Genomic DNA, 24,012 nt, shown 5'->3' on the forward strand with positions numbered 1-24,012 from the left:
AGAAATGTATAATTCTGTGCCCCATTATGTAAATTATTTATCAAACATCTTTCCTCCATCGGGTTTCATATTTAATCTTTAAAAACTGTCAGTGATGCATAATGTTTTCTTGTTCATCTCTGTGTTGTAATCTAATTTGAGGCAGAAAATGCTGCATAAATGCACTGTCTGTTCAGTGCTTGTCATGATTCAGAAATAAAATTCTCATTGCAGAGTCAAGCAGCGCCTCTATGGACTTATGAAGAAGGATCGTAACTTTACAGAGGCGGATATTGAAAAGGTAATGACAAAATTATCTGACAGGGTCAGATTACTGAACACATGTGTAAAAAGTAGACAATTCAATAAAGCATAAAGCAAACAATAATTGTGTAAACATTATTCCCTGTATGTGTTTGGATTAGTCATCAAAGAAAGTGACAGTGAAAATACTCACTACTTCTTTGAAATGAAATCTGTGAACTTCAATGTTACTGAAATATACAACAAAATGAAGTACCATAATTGTCACTGCCATTGCAGATGAAAAAATACTGGTTCCAAATTTTTTACATCAGTGGGTTTTAACTGGAGGAATGTGCAGTGTGCAATTAATTGTGTCATAGTAACTTTTAACTCCATTGTCTTTGGCTTCTGTCAGCCTACCTGCTGAGACACTAAGCAGAAGATATATGGAAAACATACATAACTTGTAGTCATATGAAAATAATCAGATATGCATATTTATAGTGCATGGACATCCAAATGCGTTTGTAAAAGTTACCGCTGGTTATAAGCTAAGATAAGCAGCTATTTGATTCCCTACAGCCATGAATAACATTTCTGGAATGTATTATTATGTTGCAAGACCGACTTCTTAGCATTTTTATCGACTAATTGAGTGCATCATCTCATGTTTAGTATGTGTGTTTGTGTTCGCTAGGAAAAGATTTCATAATGTATTGTAATGAGCTCAGCTTGTTGAAATGTTTAATATTCTCACATTTTGCAAAAGCTAAAACAATCGTGTGTCCATATTTTGTGTACACATTGCAAAGATATATTTTTGTAAAGGTAACAACAATACTGCTAAATGTGATTTTCGCTTTAAAACTTCCATCAGAGGTAAAAGTTAAATAGTTTTATGAATTTTTCCTCAAAAAAGGAAAAGCCCAGTAATAAATAAATGTGCAGGAAGACCTTTGACTAGGGTTAATGTATTCATGGTCAGCATTTCGCATTTCATACAAATGTCTTGCATTTTGCAGCTTGCACCAACCAAAGCACAAGCTCTGTTAGGTTCCATAGAGATTATCAAGAACCCTGTGACCAAGTGTGAAAGAGTTTATGAACTTATGAAATACTGGATAAAACAGATGAAAGACAAACTCAGGGACCCTTCAATGAGAGGTTGGTAATTTTTCTCACATTTGGTTATACCAATGTGAGTTTATCGTATAAGCTGAAGTCAATGGCGTCTGTATGTATGTGTGTATGTATGTATGTATGTATGTATGTATGTATGTATGTACGTACAGTATGTCCGTCAACATCAAAAACACGCAAACCGCTGCACATTTCAGCTTGGTATTTGGTGTGTGGATGCATCCTGGGCTATAGATGGGATTTTGTTCAAATGAAGTATGCATTGCCAAAATTATGCAAATGAGCTTACAAAATGTGAAAATGGTCAAGAATTAATATCTCGAGAACCGCTGTTTTGATTGCTTTGAAAATTTGTGTGCAAGTACCTTAGGTGAACCTTATACAGTTTTATGAATATTGTGAAGATATCCTTAATTTTGTATTTTTACTGAATTTTTTGGTGATTTTTCTCATTTTCAGTAAATATTCTTCTTCTCTGAAACCGCCAGCCCAATTGCTCTCAAATTTGGGTTGGATCTTTGCAAGGGTGTTACTCTTCTAATTTGTTGAAATTATGACAAAATTGGGAAAATTACTATTTTGGAGTAATTTTGTCATTTTTGGTCAAAAAATCTTATGCAGTATTTTCTTTTTAAAACCCCTGGACAGACAGCTTTTGTATTTGGTACAGAGACGTACAGAGATGACAATAGTTAGATATGTGGAAATTGTCCTGAAGTATACAAATTTGTATTTTTAAGACAATATTGTCATTTTTGGTCGAGAAAACTTGATCTCAAATTACTTGTTTGATAGCTTTGTAATTTGGTATAAAGTCCCCAGGGATGTTATTAAATATGTATTCTGCTCAAAGTGTTGGGAAACCCCCAAATTTGTATATTTTAGGTAATTTTCTCAGTTTTTGACCTTAAATGACCTACACCAACCCAGGATATGTTGTGAGACAGTTTTGAAGGCTGTGAACATAATTTTGTCATATTTGGTATCAATTTGTAGGAGAATTTGGTCCAGAAAACAAAGCTTAGGTGAATTTTTTCATTGCAGACCAATTTTTGCAACTTTTCTATGTAAGACATACAAGAACTGATGAGAAATTTGGATCCGGGATAATTCCAGATGTTGTAATCACCATCCACAGTGGAAGGCATTTTACCATCTGTAACGAACTTAAGTGCTGTTTACATTAGAATGATAACACTCATGGCATTAGGCCTAACTAAAAACTTCCCAAGGTTGTAAATACATTTCCTGTCATCTAGCATTATGTAATACCAAGGGATGGAACATTTGATATTCAGGAAGGGGTAGGGTCTAGATGATTGATGAGGTAGTATTACTTTTTTACCAGATCCCTTGTACATTTTTTTACCCACTCCCACCTTTTCTTCTTATCAAACCGTCTCTGTCTATTTTTTGTTGTTGACATTTGCTTATGTATTTAGGATCTGCTTGTCCCATTGCTATAGAAGTTGATATGCATGTTCTTAAAGATGACCTCCAGTAACCTAAGTTGGAGACCTTATTTGCTTTTGTCATTCTTGTTTTTCCTTTTTTAAATATTTCTCCAATTCAAACCGTGTGTGAGCACACTGTCCTTGACGGTATTTTTCTTTATTTGATGTAATCACCTCCCTTTGGTATCATCTCACGCGCATACTGACTGATTGCGTGAATGTTTTCTGGAAGACCAGAATAAGAGTTCTAGTCTACATGTATCATATAGGTTTGTGTTAAAATATTGCACTGAGTACATGTTTTTAGAAATGTGCAGATGACATTCTTGCGCCATATTTCTGTTCCCCAACCTGAAAAAATTTTTGATACAAAAAATGATAGTGTTCGAAACTATGATCTTTGTTTGGAGATTATTGAAAAATAAGTGAGTTTAGGACAGAGTTTTTTAAACTCACCAAAACATTTGTACAACTATGATAACATACGCAACATATGACACTTTGAATATTGTAACAGACAAAAGTCAATGAACATATACAAATGTTCACTCAAGGCTTCACCAGAAACTCACCTATCTGTGTTACAACACTCAAATTATCAGTAGAAATAACTTCTAACTTCCTTGATTATCCTGCCTCAATTTTGTGACAATTTCACAGGCACTATCTTGCACCACCATGAAACACTAGACATGATGATCAGGAGATGGAGTAAATTGGAGAAGGACTTCAAGAAAAAAAGTGGTCGTTTTGACATCACCAAAATACCAGACATTTATGACTGTATTACATATGACTGCTTACACAATCAAGTACTGAAGCTAGAAAAAGCAGATGAATTGTTGGCGTGCTCCCATCATCTGGCAAATATTATAATTCCTCAGGTAAGTTGCAGTTTTTGATTTATTTTGGGGGTAATTATCAATGAAGTCAAAAAATCATCTGTTGACAACTTTAAAGCCCCTGAAGCTGTAATTCTCGAAATTTGTTGACCTGAAAAAGGCTTTCTATTTTCTCTGGTTTACTTCAAATTCTACAAAGTTAAAGGATATAGTCTTTCACTGCTGAAAAATTGAACAAGTAAATTTAAATTTTAACCCGGAAACCGTTATTTTGATTTCCCGCCATTTTTAAAAACTGGTAATATTACAAAGAAAACAAAGCATATGATGTCCCAGTGGAAAACATTCAGCACTATGCCTTATATTGGACTACTCTGTTCTTTCTGTGAAGATTCCAATGCATTTATGCATGACGTACAGTGGTTTGCTTTATTTGCATGAGAGCGCCATTTTACGTTTGGGCAAACATTTATTATTTATTTTGCTCAAAATTGCACATGCAGTCCCAGTGGACAGTTTCCTTTACTTGTATAAAAACCCTTAATGAGTACATTCCCACGAAGTTGTTTTAGTTTGGAAGTAATATCACAAAAATAATGCTAAAAGATACAGCTATTGGGCCTTTAATTTTCCAAATATCAATTTAAGTGTGCTTTCCATTGTGTTCCTCTATTTCATTCATCTTGCTAACATTCTTGAAAAATGTGTGCTTTTTAATGATATAGTACATGCCTCGAAATGGAGACTTAAATTTTCCATATGGAAACTTTAAATCATTCCATTTTGAAAATCAAAAATCAAAATCACAGGTCTCTGTACAAAATTTGGTAGTATAAATAAATAACCCAATATTTACTGACACATACAATGGCACCACCCTTCTATAGCTCTATTTGGAAAAATTAAATTTTCTATTGTGACAAAACTAAGATGGTGAAAACTTGAGTTACCCTATGAGCTTCAAAATGAGCACCCACATTTGGTATCTAGACCAAAATGGTGTTGTAAATATTTGAGGGTTGGAATATCTGTGCCCATGGTTCATTCTACTCTGATGCAGATAAATGTAAACAGGATGTTAACAGAGTAGTAAACACATTTCTGCAAATCTTAATATGAACACCACTATACTGGTTACATTGCTGGTCCTCACATTTTTCCTAATCCACATTTATCAAAATATCAAATTATGCCAGAAGCAGTAGAAGTATACTCAAACACAGCTATTAGCAAGTAGCTGAATATGTAATTCATCAAAGCTGACACTATGTTTACTTATCTTAGTTGGTAAAAACTAGTTTGAAAACATTCACATGTAACTTATTTATCATTGTATATTGTAACTGCAGGAATATGGAATGACAAAGGAAGAAAAGCTGGCTTTAGGAAAGGGAATATGTCTTCCACTCCTGACAAAGCTGAGAAAAGACTTGCAGAGAGTACATGCCGAAGATGAAAATGTAAACAGACTTAATCCAAAATATTCAGATAATGTGGAATCTCCAGACAGACATGTACAAACAAGGCTATATTTCACAAGTGAAAGTCACATACATTCACTGGTTAATTTCCTGAGACTTGGAGGACTTTGTGATGTAAGTAAACCAAATAATTCTTCATCATAATGAAGTACGAATGCCACAACCAGTGTTTTAACCTTCAATCCCTCTGCAGAGACCCAACGTAACTTTTAACAATGATGATGCTGTAAAAAAATTGACTCATGGCTAAGGGTTTACTTATAAAGGGGACGAAGAGGCTAAACAAACCATCGTTGGGTGAAAAATAGTAGTGATAGTATTGAAACCAGTGTATCAGAAAAGCCCCCTATGCTGATCTTGATTTTACAGTGTCTGCATAATAGGAAACTTAAGAAATCAAACACCAAACATGCTTTCACTTCACAAATATATTAAAGAGGCACTACCACTTGGTAACATTTTTAAAACACATTTTTTTAATGCCAACGGTTGATATTTGATGTGGCGACTCCGCGCGGATCACGAGATATCGATAAAAACATGTCATTTCCCGAGCGTATTTTTCACATCCCGAAGTTTTACGATTGTTTCTGCTTATGACCCAAAATCGCCCCAAAAGTGTGTTGTTGTGTTGATTGACGATATTCTAGGGAGTCCAAAAACGTTCGAATGACGCAATTAATTACCTCCCACTGCGATGACTTTATATACATCATTATCAATGCCCTTACCTAAAGTGATTCTTTTTTAAAACTTCTCCTTAGTTTTTGTCGTTTTCATTATTCTCAATCAGTTGTATCAGATTTTTAAACAATACCTCATAGATATCAGTTTTTATGTGTAAAATATTAGTTCCCTCTGATAACTACATTTTGTCGTCTGCCACACAGTTGCGCGTGGTTCTATACATAGCGGCCGCCGCATGTGGTATGCACACATACCACGCGGTGGCCACTATGTATCAACCGCACGTATCTGTGCTATTCACCTATGCGAATTCTGGTGGAATCAGCAAACTTTGTTTTTCGTTTTTTGCCGAGTCAGTAAGACACGCCTTTCTCCCACGGGACATGACCGTCACCGACGCGGGTGGTACTGCTGTGGCGTACAGCAGCGTCAGCATAGACTGGTACTCCATAGCTTAGTTGACAATGGCCCAAGTGCCGAACGTTCTATGTTCGGAAGCTGAATTCAGGTGGGCCACTGGAATTCAAACTTTAACTTTTTTGAGGACATGTTTTTATCGATATCTTGCGATCCACGCGAAGTCGCCATGTCAAATATCGACCGTTGGCATAAAAAATGTGTTTTAAAAATTTACCCTCAAGTGGGAGTGCCTCTTTAAGCAGTATGTATGAAAGTATGCAGTGCGTGCATAAACTCTCTGTATTTCTCTGTATGAGTTCAATGACAGTTTAATTTAATTCCTTCATCATTTTGATTATCAGGAAAATGATGAACAGTGGAATAGGGCCTTGGCATACCTTGATGCTGTCAAAGAACTCAACTATATGACACAAATAATAATAATGCTTTATGAAGATCCTGAGAAAGACCCCGCATCAGAGGAAAGATTCCATGTGGAATTACATTTCAGTCCTGGAATAAAGAGTTTGTGTGAGGTTGTTGACAGCCATAATTCTGAAGCTGGCTATGACCCAGATATCACAGTAAGTATTACAGTAAAGAACACACAAGTCTATGAAATCTTAATGTCTTATGATTGCATGCCTGTGCAAGGCATTATTTTAAAGGTATTCGGTCACCTGTTTTTTAACAGCCAATCACAGATTTTACGCGGGTGGCTGCTTTTTAGCTCCCATAGCCATATGTATATATGGCAATGGAAGCTATTCTTATAGGCTAGGAAAATGTCTGTATGTATGTATGTCTGTATGTCTGTATGTCTGTACGTCTGTATGTCTGTATGTCTGTATGTCTGTATGTCTGTATGTCTGTCCGTCAACATCAAAAACTCCAAAACCGCTACACATTTCATCTTGATATTTGATGTGTACATGGATGATGGGCTGTAGATGAGATTTTGTTCAAATGAAGTTGTCATTGCCAAAAATATGCAAATTAAGTGAAAAAATGTAAAAACAGTCAAAATTGAAAAAACTCAATAACCACTGAGCAGATTACATGAAAAATTTGCATGTAGGTACTTTGGGCTGACCTGAAATGATTGTGCTTTTTTGATTTTTTGATATTGTTGAAAATATGCAAATTAGTGCCAAAAAAGGCATTTTTGGTAAAAAATCTTCTTCTTCATAACCGCTGGTCAGACAGCTTTGATATTTGGTATACAGGTCCTAGGGATAACCCAACTTGGATTTGTTCAAATTGTGATGAAATATGCAAATCTGTATTTTTAGGCATTTTTTTGTCATTTTTGGTCAAAAATTTATTTCATCAAAACCGCTTGTCTGACAGCTTTGATATTTGGTATACAGGTTCCTACAGATAAACTAAATATGATATATAGAATATATGATGAAATCTGCAATTTTGTATTTTTGGTGCAATTTTTGCCATTTTTGGTCAAAAAATGTGTTTCTCAAAAACTACTTGTCTGATGACTTTGATATTTGGTATACAGGTTTCTAGGGGTTCTCTTAGTGTGATATAGTGAAATTTGATGAAATCTTCAATTTTTGTATTTTTGGGTCAATTTTTGCCGTTTTTGGTCAAAATATTTGTTTCTCAAAAGTTAGTCATGTGATAGCTTTGATATTTGGTATACATTTTTATACATAATTATGATGAAATCATCAATTTTGTATTTTTGCAGCTTTCCTAGGGGTTCTCTTAGTGTGATATAGTGAAATTTGATGAAATCTTCAATTTTTGTATTTTTGGGTCAATTTTTGCCGTTTTTGGTCAAAATATTTGTTTCTCAAAAGTTAGTCATGTGATAGCTTTGATATTTGGTATAAATTTTTATACATAATTATGATGAAATCATCAATTTTGTATTTTTGCAGCTAATTTTGCCATTTTAGGTCAGGCCATCCTGAAATGAGCTATCAAAGATCTCAACCTTCTTCATCAATACATATGTCACGAAAAGTTGCTCTCTACATAACACAGCAGAGCTCTGTCGACTATTGGGTCGCTATTTTTTTCAAAACCGCTGGTCAGACAGCTTTAATATTTGGCTAACAGGTCCCTAGGATGACCTTAGTGAGATGATTTCATACAGTGAGGAAATACTTAATTTTGTATCCATGTCTATAGTAGCTTCAGGGACATTGGCCCTGTGTTTAAGATAATGCAGTGATTCAGTAAGCATTTGAAATGGTAAACTGTATTTGGTGTTGAAATGCGGTAAAAAATAATGAGAAAACATAGCTGAGGTGATTTCAGCAGGTTTGGTTTCCAACAAATATATTCAAAGTTTTTTTCAATGTTAAAGAGTGATGAAGGGGGGGGAGTCCTGGCAGATTTTGAAAAAAATCCAAACAAATGTCAATAAAAAAATCAGCCACAGAAGGATTGTCAAAAAGAAAAGGTGGGATAGTGGGAAAAAAAGAATGTACAATGTATCGGATAAAAAAGATAATGTTCCTCATCAATCTTCCAGACAACCCCCTTTTATCAAATGGTACACCCCTGATGAATTTTTGTGTGCAATTAACCATGCAGTGTATTTTAGATTAAGATGTCAATCAAGTTAGGTAAGGATTTGAAAGGAATAGTCAAGTTCACCACAGTTAAATTTCCTAACTTTATCTCTTGTGTCATCATCCTTGTATAATTGGTTAAGTTTGTAAGTTGCTCCAGATGTGGATGTACCAGCTGTTCTGGAAGAAAACAATGTTTACTTTTCCCTGTAGGGTTTCTGAGTTGATGATTGTATGTTGAAATCTCTCCATGTATCTGGTGCACGGGCAAAATGTAAATATAGGTTGCATGTTATGTATTTCAGTCTATGTCAAATATTGTAAATGAAAAATCATGAACAGTTTGCTGTGTGCTTGTAAAAGATAACATGTTTGTCAATACATATTAAAACTGCCTTGCAGTTTGGTTGTCTTAAAAATTATCACAGAAGTAGAAAACGGAAAGAAACTAATCAAATTGCTGTAACATATTCACCCTCAGTGTCTGTAGGCCTATACTTAACTATTTTATCATTACATTCAGCTTTTTGTTATATCTTTATCACTCGATCTTCATGGGCCAAGGTACATTTGGGGTCAATGTCATCACTCTGTGCCAGTCTGTGAATGTCAGTCTGTCTGTATGTGTATGTCCATGTTTCATACAATTGTTGGTTTGTTTTGATAACTATATGGGAGCGAACAGTGATTATTATCACTATTTTTTAAAAAGGGCACCCCACACGACAAGCCATGGCATACTTAGCAGTGTCGACTGCATGAGCTTTCACGTATCGAATATGGAGGATTGACAGCTACAGGTGTTACGGGGTAGTATGCTAAGCCCCACCCCTTTTCCATATATGGAATATGCAAATTTACGGTGACCGTGTACCTTTAATATCAAGTTGTACTGATGTATCCTATGACTCTTCAAATTAATGTAAACACTTACAAATCATGATGGTTTTGAGTAGCGTATTAGCTGGACGAAGTATTTAGTTTTATTTACATTTCTTGAAAATATATTTGTTCTCAAACACAATGTGCCTTTTAAGATTGTCAGATGGCATCAAATAATTTGCAATTAAGGTAATATGTAACATAGGTCAATGTATATATATAGACTCTGTAAATTAAATAAAACAATTTTTGTGTCAAAAGAGTATATTCCTATTTATTTTCCTTTTTGAAGAAAAACAACATTACACACAAACTGAACACCTGTTGAAAGTCTTGAAGCCTTTCTCAACCTTGATTCGTACAAATATCGAATTCATCATTGAAGACAAATTTAATCTTGTTTGACACCCACTTATGATGATGATGTGAGCTAGTAAAACAATACATTGTTCTAGAAAAATTTACACAAGTATCAAAAGTAAACCTGTCATTCTTACAATGCGACAAGATCAGAGTCTTCAGCCAAAGTCATCACTTTTAAGGTTTAGCAGTCGTAAAGTCAGAATCAAGAATTATGTATGAACCTTAATGCCCTGGCAATAAGATCATACAATAAGGAACTTTCAACAATAAACAACTGTCAATAATCAACAAATATCATTCACATCTATATCCTAATTCTGTAATACTGATAACATGGATTCCACTTATACATTATTATTATTATTAATCTTTATTTAAACTTGATAACTCCATAGGTGTAAGATCTCTTTACATGGACGTCGAATAGATAAAAAAATACATAAAAAAGATATTTCAAACTGGAAAACACATAAAAAACAGGAAACAAACAGGAAAGCTAGGAAGTAGCAGCAGACAAGTAAATATACAGAAAGTTATTACAAGCTTTCTTAAAACTAGTTAGTGACTCAGAGTCCCTGATGGCACTGGGGAGATTGTTATATCCATCCACACCTGTAACAGATAAAGTGTTTCAATAAAGTGTCGTATTTGCTCAAGGAACTTTTAAAAGATTTTAATTGGAAGAACACAGTGATTAGAAGGGTACCGCATATAGTAATTGAACATACTGTAATCAGGGGTTAAATTAAGAATTGGTGTGTAAATATGTAGACAGTAATGTAGTCAGAGGATATTGTCTCACAGTATGTTCTTACATGCCTCGATGTGAGTGCAAATCAGTGCATTGGTTTTGAATAGGAACACCTAGGGAGTTAGGAGGCTGTGTGATCGATGTACGGACTGGTTTCCATAGTTACCCAGTTCAGTTCAAAGTCTATGCATAGCGCTAGATGTAAAATATCCGTGGGCGCACCGCTATTTTGACTTTAGTTAAAATCTTTTTGATACTGGTCAATAATGGTAAAATTGTTTGAGAATGCCCTGCATGTAACTGTGAAGAAGCATATACCTTTAATAAAAACATTATTGCCTGAATACAGGGGTTTATGTGCCCAAGACCAGGAGGGCAAATTGTCTCCTGCCGCGAGGGCACATAAACCCATGTATTCAGGCAATAATTTATAGTATTTCAGGTAAGAATTAGTCAAAATATATACATTACACATTCACATTGATATAGAAAATAATACCTATCAATAACAAGAGCTGAACAATTGCATCATCCTTGGTAGTGTACTCCACTTGTTAATTGTAACTCATTTTTTGGATCTTTCGTTTTCAGCATACCAGTCATGAAGACCTCCCATCTGGATCTTTGAGTGGAAACAAATCACAAACTTCTGAGCAGCTTCCTGGAAGACTCTCATTGGATGGTGATATCTTCACACACAACTCTCCCTACAGACGGAGGAAATGTTTCTCACTAACAAATACAAATGACTTTGAACACAGCCATCCTTTGACTCTTCATGGAGCCAAACTTCCTTTATACTCAAGTAGCATGGCAGGTCAGTGAGACAAGTTCAAAAATTCAGATATCTTGATGCCTATAAAGCTAGAATGTCGAAGAATGGTCAATATTTAGCCCATTCAAATGTATGCAAGTTGCATATTGTAATCTTCCCATACTCATTGCCAACTAGTAAGCGTAGGTCTTTGCTCATATTGTCAGTAGTTGTATCAGGTAATGCATGTTATTACAGACATTGTGTTATTGTGACCAAAGCTTGGAAATCTTGTGTCAGTTATAACAGTGCAAGATATTTTAAATAAGTAACTCAACTGTATGGCACAGTATTGAGAACAATACATTCTTTAATTTTCCTTGTTTAATTTGTAAAACACCTCATTTTATCTACTGTAGGTGTGGACAGCCAGGTGATAGAATCAGCTATTTTACCACTGGAGACATTACACAATTCTCTGTCACTGAAGCAAGTTGAAGATTTCCTTGATGCTATGACAGCTGAAGATTGTACTGTTAGTTCATAACATTATCTCCAACCCTTCCACCCCTCCTTGTTAGGCTCTGAGTGGATCAGTCCACCTGCTCAATTATGAAAACATGGAGCGTACCAGTACCACATTCTACTGTGGGTTGTGGAAGGGTAATGACTGCCGTAGGTACATTAGTGACCAAAATTTCTGTACAAGTTTGATACAATGCCTCTCTGTGGCACTGGGCAATACAGCAGCATCAATCACAGTAACCTAAATTCCACATTATGGACTCTTCCGCTGTTGGTTTATTTGTTTCACAAAAGTCACTCTACATGCAAAGTTATTACAAGCATTTAAGTGATAATGTCTTTCTGAGAAACATCGGTATTTCAATGCCAGTTTGTTATTGGTGTATAATATATGTCAGGTGGTTGCGCTAACTCAGATGTGCTGTTTTCAACAGCTTTAGTATTTGTCTTACAAAGTCACAGTTATACTTGAAAACAAGGCATAGGAGCTTTATGCAGTCAAATTTAATTTCTGAAAGTTTCTATAAGGTCGAATCATTGCCATGGCAGACAAAATACCAACCTCTCTTACCAGAGATAACTCTATCAGAAATAATAGTAAACTGAAGTCTCCAAAATTATCAACAATTCTACATGATAGTTAAAGCCCTGATTGCTTTCCTTTTGAAGGTGATTATTTACCTTTATCTATGCACTACTAATGTGTCTTTGTATGATGATGATGGATAGCTTGAAACCTCAGAAATTATTGATGTAGAATGCGCCTCATGGAGAGATATTATCATATTTGAACTCTCAAACTTTTACAATTCTGTTTTGGTCTACCACTTGTGGTGGCAAATTTTAAAGTTCCTGGAGTATTGAAAGTTTTCACTGGTTTATTTATGTGAAAATCAGGAATTTCATTTTTCCCCATAGAGTTAACACAGGGATAGCTGCCATTTTGAATTTTAAGCATCAGTAAATGTCAGGTACTTTGTTTCTGTAGTACCAAAATTTGGATCATGACCCCTAATTTTCATTCTTAATTTGAATGGTTGAAAGTTTGCTATAGGAAAATTTGAGCAACAGTTTAAGTCTGTTATTTTGAGGTGCAAACTACCTCAACCATTACATTTTTGTGTAAGTGTGTTAGTGTTGATTCAAATTTTGGTGTGTTGGGTTATTTGAAAATCATGTTTTGTCCATATGTGCCCATTTGCACAGATTTTAGAGGGTGCCAGATAATGTTTAGAATTGAAAATTTTTAGTATTTTCCAAAGAACAAAAAGTAATAGCCTTATTTTTGATATAGTAAAGACAAGTTATGGACATATTTTGTGCAATTTGCAGCAGGGCAGGTTTATATCCATTGTTCAGTCACCTTTATCTGAACAATTCCAAAACTTCTCACATGTTTTGTTCTCATCGTCAAATCAGAATGGTCTCTTAAATTCTCTTATCTCCATTTTTACCCAATCTAGGTTCCCAGCACAAAGTAAAGCTGAAAGTTGTATGATCTCATTTTCTTGTCCCAGTGAAGTTCTTTGACTTGGAGGAATCACTTTTGATGTTCCAGTCTCCCTTGCTCGTAGATATCCCAAAATTTCTCTCTTTGGACTTATTTCTGTCAATTTTCTATTTTTTGTAGAGCATAGTGAAACATGAGGAGACGGTGGTCAACAATACATACATTAAGTTATTGATGCACATTGTAGGGTGATGACATAATTTATACTATCAATCTGATTGAGATCTGACACAGAGAAATCCATAACATATTTGATATCTATCATTCAAGTTGTACCAGTGAGGAACAACACAAAGTAGAGATGTTGCCCTCTGGACACCTGATCATAATCAGATTGTTTCTAGCATCTCCAGAATTATGTATGAATGTTTTCTATAATAAACCACAATCCTTGGCATACATTACAGTAAGGAAATATTTGTAATTTATAATGTCATGCGTTGACAAAGCTTACACTGACTGGTGGTTGTATTGAAATTGTTTTATGTTTTCTTGATGGAAGAAACCTGCTTAAGAAAAGAGCAACTTTGAATTTTAAAATTTAAGTTTCAGCTGTTCAATTGGACAGTGTCCACTGATGAGGTATATTGGCCATGGCCATGATAGGCTACTCAGGTGTTTTGACTCTGAAATAGTGTAATCCTTAACTTGACTTGAAGCTATGTTTGGTCTTCATGGAAATGTTATGTTTCATAAACATTATCAAGTCTGCTCATTTATTCCGTTTTCAGTGAGTGGTGGTATTTGATTTTATGGTCACTTATAGGCTATTTAATATTAAACCTTAGTTCAAACCGAGCTATTTATCTACAAACACAAGGACAGTATAGAATGCCAGAACTTTTGTACAGTAAAGATAACATGTTGACAGCCTTAAATTAGAACTTAGAATTCTGTGATGTGTTAATCAACCATTCAGAGTGTATAGTATGTAGTAGTGAGAGAGAAACACTTTAGGTACAATTAACCATTCGCAATTTAATACATTCATGAATGTTGACTCAAAGCCATTGATGTATGAGTGCGATGCTTTGAAGTTTGTTTGTACAGTTCTCGTATGGTGTAATCACAAGCTGTTTTAATGTGTGAGAGGAAAATGGTCAAATTTCTGGTTCAAGCAGGAAGGTGAAATGTCAAAAACATCAAAGTCTTACTTCATTTGTTATAAATGTATTTCTTCGTTTATTAATTATTTTTAAGGTTAAACTTATCTGCCATTCATTTAAAGAAAACAAATTACTTTGGTGAAAATTTTATTCAGCCAAATCACAATATATGCATTGTGAAACTAAAAGGTGCCTCACCCACACAAATGATAGAGAATCTTTGTATATATTGCATGCTTTCGATGGCTTAAAAGATTTTTGTTTGACATAATTCATTGGTTGTTCAACTTAAAATTTGGTGAACAGAAACTACACCATGAATTCAAACTAATTTTTTTCTTGAGATTAAGGTTATTTTCTGAGTTCTAAACAGCGATATTTATTTCCTTGAATGATATAAAGCAATGTTGATGTTTTATGTTTCATGATTTTGTCCATGACTTTGATGCAAATGGTGCTAGATGATCTTTATATATCTGACCAATTCACTGGGATGGAACTGATTCAGTATTTGATGAAATAGACATCATTGAAATTTTTGTTTATCTGTTTACCAAAATTATCCACCTCATGTAACTTTATGATAATTTCTATTTATTAATACCTTGTTAGCCACCATTTCCAAATGAGATTAATGCATTGTATATTACAGTGGTAGCCTGAGGATTTATACAATGTCACACACAAATCAATTGTATACCTTGTATAGTTTGAGAAGTAAGTGTATTTTATGGGGACTAATACAACACTTCAACCAGTGAAAGCAGTATCAACTCTGGTGCACTAAAATACTGATAAGGCTTTACATCCAAAGTTTGTTGCAAATGATTTTGATAGCAAGCCTGGTGTTGTAAAGCACACTGGCAACATGCTGGCTGATTCTTATGTCTTTTGGTTGGAATGACTGTGTCCTTTAGTCCCATAACATTCATTGTAATAAGTATGTAATTAAATATAAGAATATATTTCTGTATTGTGTATTACATATGTACCCCAAAGCAGTTGCAGTGGAGCACAGGTGACTACTAGTATTTGCCACTGCAGTGTAAATACTGAAAATACTATGCCTTAGTCCTATGTAAATGAGCACAGGTAATGGGGATTATTTTGTTTGTAAAAACTATTAAATTTGTAAAGGAAGCAAAAGTGGTCATCTGCAAGTTATACTACTTTGCATGAGAAATGACTTTTTAGCGTAGATTTCACAGATAATAGATATACAAAGATTACCATCTAATGAGGATTTAAATGAAAATAGGTTTTTTTGGGCGATTCTCTCCAGATTATTGCAAAATGCTTGAGCCAGAACTGTACTGCAAATGCACTAGCCTTTGACCTGAAAGCAAGTAAACAACACTCTACCCAATCAAATTTGTGGTGTGGTGCAATTAGCCAATGAGCATTCAATGAAATCAATGTAGATCAAACCTGATCACAAAAATAGGAACTTGATATTTATTATTCTGCCAAACTTCAAACGATGAAATAAGTCATTCCAGGTGTGATTTTTTTGAGTGTTAATAATAACAGAAGCCCATGGTGAGACTACAAGCATGCTGTACTGTTGGGGTATTTTCAATCAGGCTGTTCCAACACAAGTGTCTAGCTCATGTGGGGACTGCCGATGAATACACCGTCAGCTCTCCTGCAAATAACCAAAGTACAGTGGGCTTAATTATTGTCCTGTCTCATCATAGGGGTTCTCATAAAGTCCCCTTGAGTAATAATTTGAACTTCAAGTTAACAGAATATTTTGTGACTTTATCATAGTTGTTGAGAAAGTTCATACATTTAGTTAATATATTGAGTACCTGGTGACTGGAATTCAAGAGATTACCAGGCGTTTTGATACAAGATAACTACAATGTCTGTGACCTTACAGTGTTAGTTTTATTCTGTAAGTTTTATTTGTGTAATAGAATACTGATACAAAAATTGCATGTTAGGTGAATGACAGGTACACTTCTTGTACATTAATACTTTACCAGTGTTTTTCTACTGGTAACATTTTTGTAACATTGTAAACTGATACATGAGAAATATTTAGATGTCACTAGTAGATGGTAGTTGAAATGTACTTACAAGTGAATGAACACAGCAAATTGATTTATGTTGTGAAAGTGATAAGCAGACTCAGGTTGCTAGGTGTTCACTGGTTGTTAATCTTATCATGCTGATTAACACTTAGCTTTAACTGTGGTATATTATTTCCATTAGTTTTAAATTGACTGTAAAATAAATTTGCTTATTCTGTTCCTTTAATAGTCAAAATACCTGGTGTTCAACTTAACATATTGTGTGTATTTTTTTGACAATTGAACCATAATCTTGACCATATGTCAACAATAACTTGACATATTTAGTACATGTGTCATGAGGCTATGGAGGTAGGAAGAGACTACATACTTAAATAGAAAACTAAGAAAATGTACTTGCAAAAATATTAAACTATTGTAAAAAGTTACAGCTAATGTCCCTTGAATGTAAACAAAGCCAGCATACAAAAATGTATCATAGTAACTTGAAAGACCGTGCACAAATATATTTTTAATAGATATTGTTATTACAATGTTTAAAGTGCTACCTGCAGTGTTTGCGGTGGGCTTCAGTTTTGGTCTTAATTGTTTCATATATAGTTCAATTGTGATCTCGTTGATCTTGAAACAAGACTTGTAATAATATATTTATCAGATGTGAACAAAATAAAGTTTATAATGACTGCAAGAATAATAGTTGCATATTTGCCTACTTCTTCCACCAATATCATTATAACACTTTGAATGCATGGGTTGGATGGATTTATTGTCAAAGATACTGTAGAAAATTATGAGATTAGACCAAGGAAGTATCAGGAACTAGAAAAGTTCAATTGAGTTTATATAAATCTCAAAATGAAGGTTTATGCACTTCTGTTCAGATGTATAACAAGGACCCTGCGACTTCATGGTATCTGAAAAAGTATATCCTGAAAAGCTCCGTCCGACAATGTCCATGCTGTAATGGACAAAGTATAATTCACTGTCCTAAGCAATGTGAAAGAATTGAGAGCTGCATAACCTATCGCTAAAAAGTTAAGGATGTCTTTTGTGTTTTGGTACCCTGAAAGGATCCCAAGATATACCCTCAAGCCGTTACCGAAGACAAAACTCAAATTGTTGTCCTTATAAAAGTGTTCACTTGTCAAATTTTGGGAATACATACCACACTCTCTGCTGGTGTGAGTTGATTGATTGATAAATCAAACTGATTTAATCAGATTATCTTAATTACTTTCCAATACCTTGCAGTATTAGGACAGTGTGTTCCTTGTGAGTTTTATGTTTATACTCGTAATACTGTTTTTAATACTGCAAAAAAGTTAAAATGACGTGACTTTCCCACGGGTCACACAAGGAGTTGTTGTTATTTTCGTCTGGTGCCCTATCGCTGGCTGCGATCGGGACTGTCTGAGGGCGCTGTTTGTCACAATTTGAACGAGATTTTGCCATATGTAAATTTTCGAAACAATTTTGCACAATATCACGTTCTCCAAATTTTATTGTATTTCAAAAAGGAAGTTAATGGTATTTATATTGTCAAAGCATGATGAATATAACAAGGTGTGTAAAGTTGGTTCAGCAAGATTAAACGTGAATGAACGAGATTTGTTAGTAAAATGGCGGATGCCGGCTTCTGATCATTGTTTTGTCGATCGATGTCGTGCAGTACAAGGTACATTCGGTAGGTACAGTGAGCTCTTACTTTTACTTTACAGGTGACAATCATCAAAGCTCCCACAGACTTGATGATCGACCACGATTTCGGAAGATTACATCGACACGCGCACCGCGAACAGTCAGCTCAGTCTCGCGTTCGTACCCGGTGTAAAAGCATTTCCGGCGGCCTTAGCCTAGCCGTTAGCCCAAGCGACCATGTACGTACCCCGTATCAGTGTATTTTCGGAAAAATAAACCATGGAAGCGAAGTGAAAGTTGTTAGCAGCAAAATCGCATCCCATTTTTCTCTCACTGATTTAACTGATCAGCCTTACACGTGTGGAAACGTTTACTTTGTACGTTTTGTTTCAGTGCGCCATTGGACAATAACATTGTACATGTAATATGTATCGTGTACGACTGGTTGACCTGGAGATGACCTTTCAGTAGCCGTTTTACAATTAGTGTCCTTTAGCATGTTGTGGTTGGATCATACACGTATATTGCGTTTTCAGATATTCTCTTCACAGTGTTTCTTTGAGATCTCAAAGTTGAAGTTGTGGGCTACGTACGGAACCGCAGCAAGCCAATGGACTGTGGACACACACTATTCAACACGTCTTACGTTCATGAACTGCAAAATGAAAATTTCATGAAGTTTTTATTGAAAATATATCTAAGAAAGTAGATATAATAGAATCCCCTTTACATTCAAATCTGGTTGATGCCCAACTATTTTAGGAGGTCATCATTGCTGACCTGTTGAAATGGTTGAGCATCAACCAGATTCAGCATTCAAAAAATCTTCAATCTCATCATGGAGGTAGTCTCTACTACCTCCATGATCTCATGAACTTTGATTCTGAGCATGCTTAGTCCATGGAGGTAGCACACAGAGCTGTTTTACTGTAGCAAGCACACAGTATGCTTCCTCCTTGCCCTGTTTCACATAAATAATTTTGTATAGCATATAGGGACCACCCCTTCCATATATACACAACATGTATGTTTTGGCTATATCGGTATGAAGGGGTGTTTCATGACAAAATGCCCTTTATTTTACACTTTTTTTTTTATTACACTTTTTATTGAGCGGCCGAGTTACTTTACAGTAATTTTCATTTGGGCTCATTCAGAAAAAAAAAATTAAAATAACTACAGATCACAGAAAGACATACAATAAGAGAGAAACTACAGGGAAACATTCCTTCTGAGATAGTCTTTCAACATGATATGTGTTCAAAGATGTCACACAGTTAACAGAACTCAAGTAAATTTTACCACCAGGACTGGCAGAGAAAATGGATTATAGATAGTATATTGCTTCACAGCAATAAGGCCCCCAAAACAAAACTATACAAAAAAGTATGAGAAATTGTCAACAGTATTACTATAAAACTGTTATTGTTAAGATGTTTACTGATAGTGGTTTTTTAAATCTAACATACTACTTCCATGTTTAAATATACTAAAAATGAGCTTGGATATTCTGTTTTTTTCATGAAGTTTTTTTTTTTTCCAGAATAGATTCAAAATCATTATGAAGATTTCCAGTTTAAATTGCATCGAATTCTGATTGAATGGGATCACCACAATGTCAGAATTTGGCCCACCAAAGTTCATCATCGGCGATGAAGTACTGAATATAGATAAGGTAAAGTTCATCCTTTTTGGTTACAATGTACATTACAATGTAGAGTCAAAGTGATGTGTAATTTTCAGTATAGTTCAGTATCATTCTAGTGTGACTCACATAAGTAGTTCAATCATTGCTTTATAGAAACATGTCATTTCATTCATTTGGACTCAAAACAATCGTACGGCGACAGGTAGATTTAACCTCAACACAACAAAAGAAGTCATTTACTCTCTTTTTAGATATTACATCATATGTAAAATTCACAGAAGAGGAGTGCCTTCAGCATATACAGAGACAGTGCATATTAAATTTCAATTAACTTGGGAATCCTTCCTATTGTGGGGTTTGTTTTCTTCACAACTCAACAATTTTCCTCTGATGTTTACAAGAAGTCAACTTCAAAACTACTGTATGAACTGTATATATAAATTGTGTTACATCATCCATTCAGTGTCCATACGTAGTCTGAAAAATGGTGTTTGCTGTTGGAAAATCAAAATGAAACACACCATTGTGATTCCCTCTTCTGAACTTGGATTTATAATATATACAAATTGGTAGAAGAAATACTGGTATATTCACAAAATTCAACTTATTAGAATGAAGATTCACTTCTTTGCAAATGCCTATTCTGAAGGTAAAGCTTTGATTGAGTATTACACCATGAAAATTATAGTCTCTCCTGAAATATCTAACAAGTCAATGGCAAGACACCATGAGTATTCTTTTGAGCACTGTGAACACTTTGACCGTCTTATCTAAGCATCTTTTTTCCAACACACAAACTTTTTCCTGATCATTACCAATATTCCTACATACTCTTCCAGAACTGCTGTAAGATTATATTTGCAGCTATATAGTATTAATCTGATACTTCCTATGCCATGACAAGGTACTACAAAGTACACTATATGATCTTGGTGTACTAATTAATTAGTTGCTCCACTTTTTGTGGAAGAATTTTGTTATCAAACTTGTTACATGATCTGCTTGTGTGAATCACAAACATGGTTACATGTGGCGAACTCTATTGAAGGCACAACATACCATAATCTGTGCCCTCTGGAGAATAACGTGTGACGCCAGTTAATAACAAGAGCGCCCTCTATTATGTAGTGTTAAACAATTACTAGCAGCAGACAAATTTCTCTTGCCCTTCCCGATTGCGATTTTGAAATCAAACATTGAAAAACTGCATTTCTACAGGAGATAATAACAGCTATTATATTACCATAACATATGATAGTACATGTATCTATAGTTTAGTAATTTGTTCAGATAGTCTAAAGAAACATAAAATATTCAACAGAAACTAACTTTCTATAAGTTACTGGTTTGTTGAGAAAATCAACTTCTTTTTTCTGTCAACTTGATAAGCAGTACTGTTTCAAGATCCTGTATTTATTTTTGTTGATAATATGATCAAAGATGCTGGATGAAATACTTTCTCATAATCACAAGTTGTGTTCAGGACTTTCGGCAAAGAAGTGTGTAGGCTGTCTCTTAGATTGACATGATTTTGAAAAGTTTCAAGCATAAGCAGAACGAGAATCACATTTTGAAAATTGATTAGAGTCAGCTTGTGTATTTTGTGTATTCTATTTCTCAAGTTGGCCAAGTTGCAATCTCACAAGGTAACCTTTACAACGAAGTAACAAGTCCAGGGTTCTCAAAAACTTTTGAAGTAGGCGGAAAATTCAGAAAAGTAGGCGGTTAGCTTCTGTGTGCAACCAGGTTCCCTGGGCGGGCGGGGGGGGGGGGGGGGGGAGAGAGACAGTTCTGAGCAATTTCATGCATTCTTATACAGTGTATAAAAGGCTATTCCAACATACACACAGGAGGGAGGGTTTCAGGGAGGGGGTCCCCTCCCTGTGTGCAAGAAATTTTTAAAATTTGAAGACATTTTGGAGTAATTTCATGCATTATTGTATTGTATGAAAGACCCTTTCAGCATGAGAGTGTTAAGGATTATATTGAAATTTGAAGACATTTCTCAGCAATTTCATGCATCCTTATACAGTATATAAAAGGTTATTTCAACATACACAAAGGGGGAGGGTTTCAGGGAGGGGGTCCCCTCCCTGTGTGCAGGAAATTTTTAAAATTTGAAGACATTTTGGAGTAATTTCATGCATTATTGATTGTATGAAAAACCATTTCAGCATGAGAGTGTTAAGGATTATATTGAAATTTGAAGACATTTCTGAGCAATTTCATGCATTCTTATACAGTGTATAAAAGGTTATTTCAACACACACAAAGGGGGAGGGTTTCAGGGACGGGGTGGGCAAGAACTTTTTAATTTTGAAGACATTTTGGAGTAATTTTATGCATTCTTGTACAGTATTAAAGACCATTTCAGTATACAGAATAATCATTATCATTGCCAATTACAACATGTTTTCAAGGGATAAAGTTTAAAAGAAAAGTCAGAAAAATTAATTTGATATCACTCAGGCCTGTCAACTGCATTCAGTTGACAAGGATAATAGCAAAATTTCACCAGACTGTTGTGTAGAATTATGTTTAGCTCATGACTTGAACAAACATTTGAAATACATCATAGAAGGGGCCTAGGGTTTTCACAATCCAGATAATGATCCGCTAGAATCCTGACCAGCCTGGCTGTACAAAGTGTTTTACTGATTTAAATAAACTTGATTGACGATACAGTAAAATCAAAGAGTTTATTCAATTCAATGAATTATAGGAACACAATTTTCAGTGAATTTAATTCACTGTACTAATTTCACAATAAAACGAATCTGCGAGCTGATTATTGATTTTTTGCTGATGTTGAATATAATTGAAAAAGAGAGCTAAATTTCAGTGTTCATGTTTGATAAAACCTCAAACTAACGACACTGAACGCCAGCCTGTACTACGCCGTGTGTGTACAAACATGGATGTAAAAAATAGACATCCATGGTACAAAGTACCGGTAGTCAATTGTAACACAGTACACACAACGCGATATCGGTCGACCTGAAATTTGACACTGTGATCGACGTAGCATTTCAATAGTACGAAAAGTGAGACCAAGTAATTTTTTGTTTGTTTAGATTTGATCTAAACCTCCCAAAACCAACGGACAAAGTCAGAAAATCAAAGTTTTCAAGCGTCGACTTTCTCTTCCGCGATGCACACAACCACGGCCCCTCCACAAAACGCGATGTCGATCGACTGAGTTGAATATTGACATCGTGATCGACCATGGATAGATTGACGTGGCGTTTCGAAAGTATGAAAAATGAGACTCAGTAACTTGTGGTCGCTTTAGATTTGATCAAAAACCTACCAAACCATCAGACTAGGCCCTACTCTTACGCAGAAAACCAAAGCTCTCAAGCGTCGACTTTCTCTTCCGCGTTTGAGTGAAACAAAAGTCGGCTTCATTCGGAAATGGTCGGCTATTCGCGGGCATAACGTAATTGTATGTTAGTCCAATTTTCGGCTGTACCCGATGTGAACGTCGGAATAATTCGGGCTGTGATCGGGCGAGCCAGGTTGACCTCGAGAGCGATTCCCAGTGTATAGTACACCACGTTCGACGTTCGCTGATCGCGGTACTACAGTGATAGCAACAAGTTCACCGCGTAAATTGCTAGACTACATATAGCCACATCGGCACTTCTGAAATATTATCTGCGGCTTGCAAGACCACCAAAAAAATCTAATTATTGTTATCAAAACCAGAATTTCGGGCCAGAGAGCGAAACAGTGCTGAAAAGTAGCCGGCCAAAATACGAAAGTAGCCGGTCAATTTGGCCGGCATCCGGCTAAAAATGAACACGCTGCAAGTTATGATTTACCAATTGTAAACAGTTTACTAGAAAGAAAAGTAGGTACACTCGTTTGTTGTGTCTGCTCTTTTTAGACTTGTAAGAATCAACTGGAAACAGAAGGATATTCATATGAACTGGAAGTGGGGGCTTAGATTCAAACAACTTATTTCTAATCTGGCCATCATCAATTAGATAAAATCTAATTGTACCATTACAGTGGATCTTCTGCTTCAC

At 35.2% G+C, this 24,012-nt stretch overlaps 2 protein-coding genes across 9 annotated transcripts in view; both read left to right on the plus strand.

Moving 5' to 3' along the window:
- The window catches only part of LOC139117484 (inositol hexakisphosphate and diphosphoinositol-pentakisphosphate kinase 2-like), a 36,954-nt gene extending 19,565 nt beyond the window's left edge, over positions 1–17,389 (plus strand). Inside the window, exons 16-22 of the mRNA XM_070680617.1 lie at positions 214–280; positions 1,248–1,389; positions 3,480–3,703; positions 5,011–5,256; positions 6,591–6,812; positions 11,356–11,581; positions 11,938–17,389. Coding sequence (XP_070536718.1) covers positions 214–280; positions 1,248–1,389; positions 3,480–3,703; positions 5,011–5,256; positions 6,591–6,812; positions 11,356–11,581; positions 11,938–12,065 — 1,255 coding nt within the window. The 3' untranslated portion in view covers positions 12,066–17,389. The remainder of the gene's footprint in view (positions 1–213; positions 281–1,247; positions 1,390–3,479; positions 3,704–5,010; positions 5,257–6,590; positions 6,813–11,355; positions 11,582–11,937) is intronic.
- An 872-nt stretch (positions 17,390–18,261) lies between these two features.
- LOC139117485 (inositol hexakisphosphate and diphosphoinositol-pentakisphosphate kinase 2-like) overlaps positions 18,262–24,012 on the plus strand; it is a 64,593-nt gene continuing 58,842 nt past the window's right edge. For 4 of the 8 annotated variants that reach the window (XM_070680626.1, XM_070680630.1, XM_070680632.1 and 1 more), the window contains exons 1-2: positions 18,262–18,379; positions 19,877–20,008. In XM_070680626.1, coding sequence (XP_070536727.1) covers positions 19,949–20,008 — 60 coding nt within the window. In that variant the 5' untranslated portion in view covers positions 18,262–18,379; positions 19,877–19,948. Of the gene's footprint in view, positions 18,380–19,876; positions 20,009–23,694; positions 23,835–24,012 lie in introns of those variants that run through there. The other 4 variants (XM_070680631.1, XM_070680627.1, XM_070680620.1 and 1 more) reach the window with 4 other exon arrangements.

Source organism: Ptychodera flava, chromosome 18 (genome assembly GCF_041260155.1).
Source record: "Ptychodera flava strain L36383 chromosome 18, AS_Pfla_20210202, whole genome shotgun sequence".
NCBI classification, from domain to species: Eukaryota; Metazoa; Hemichordata; class Enteropneusta; family Ptychoderidae; genus Ptychodera; species Ptychodera flava.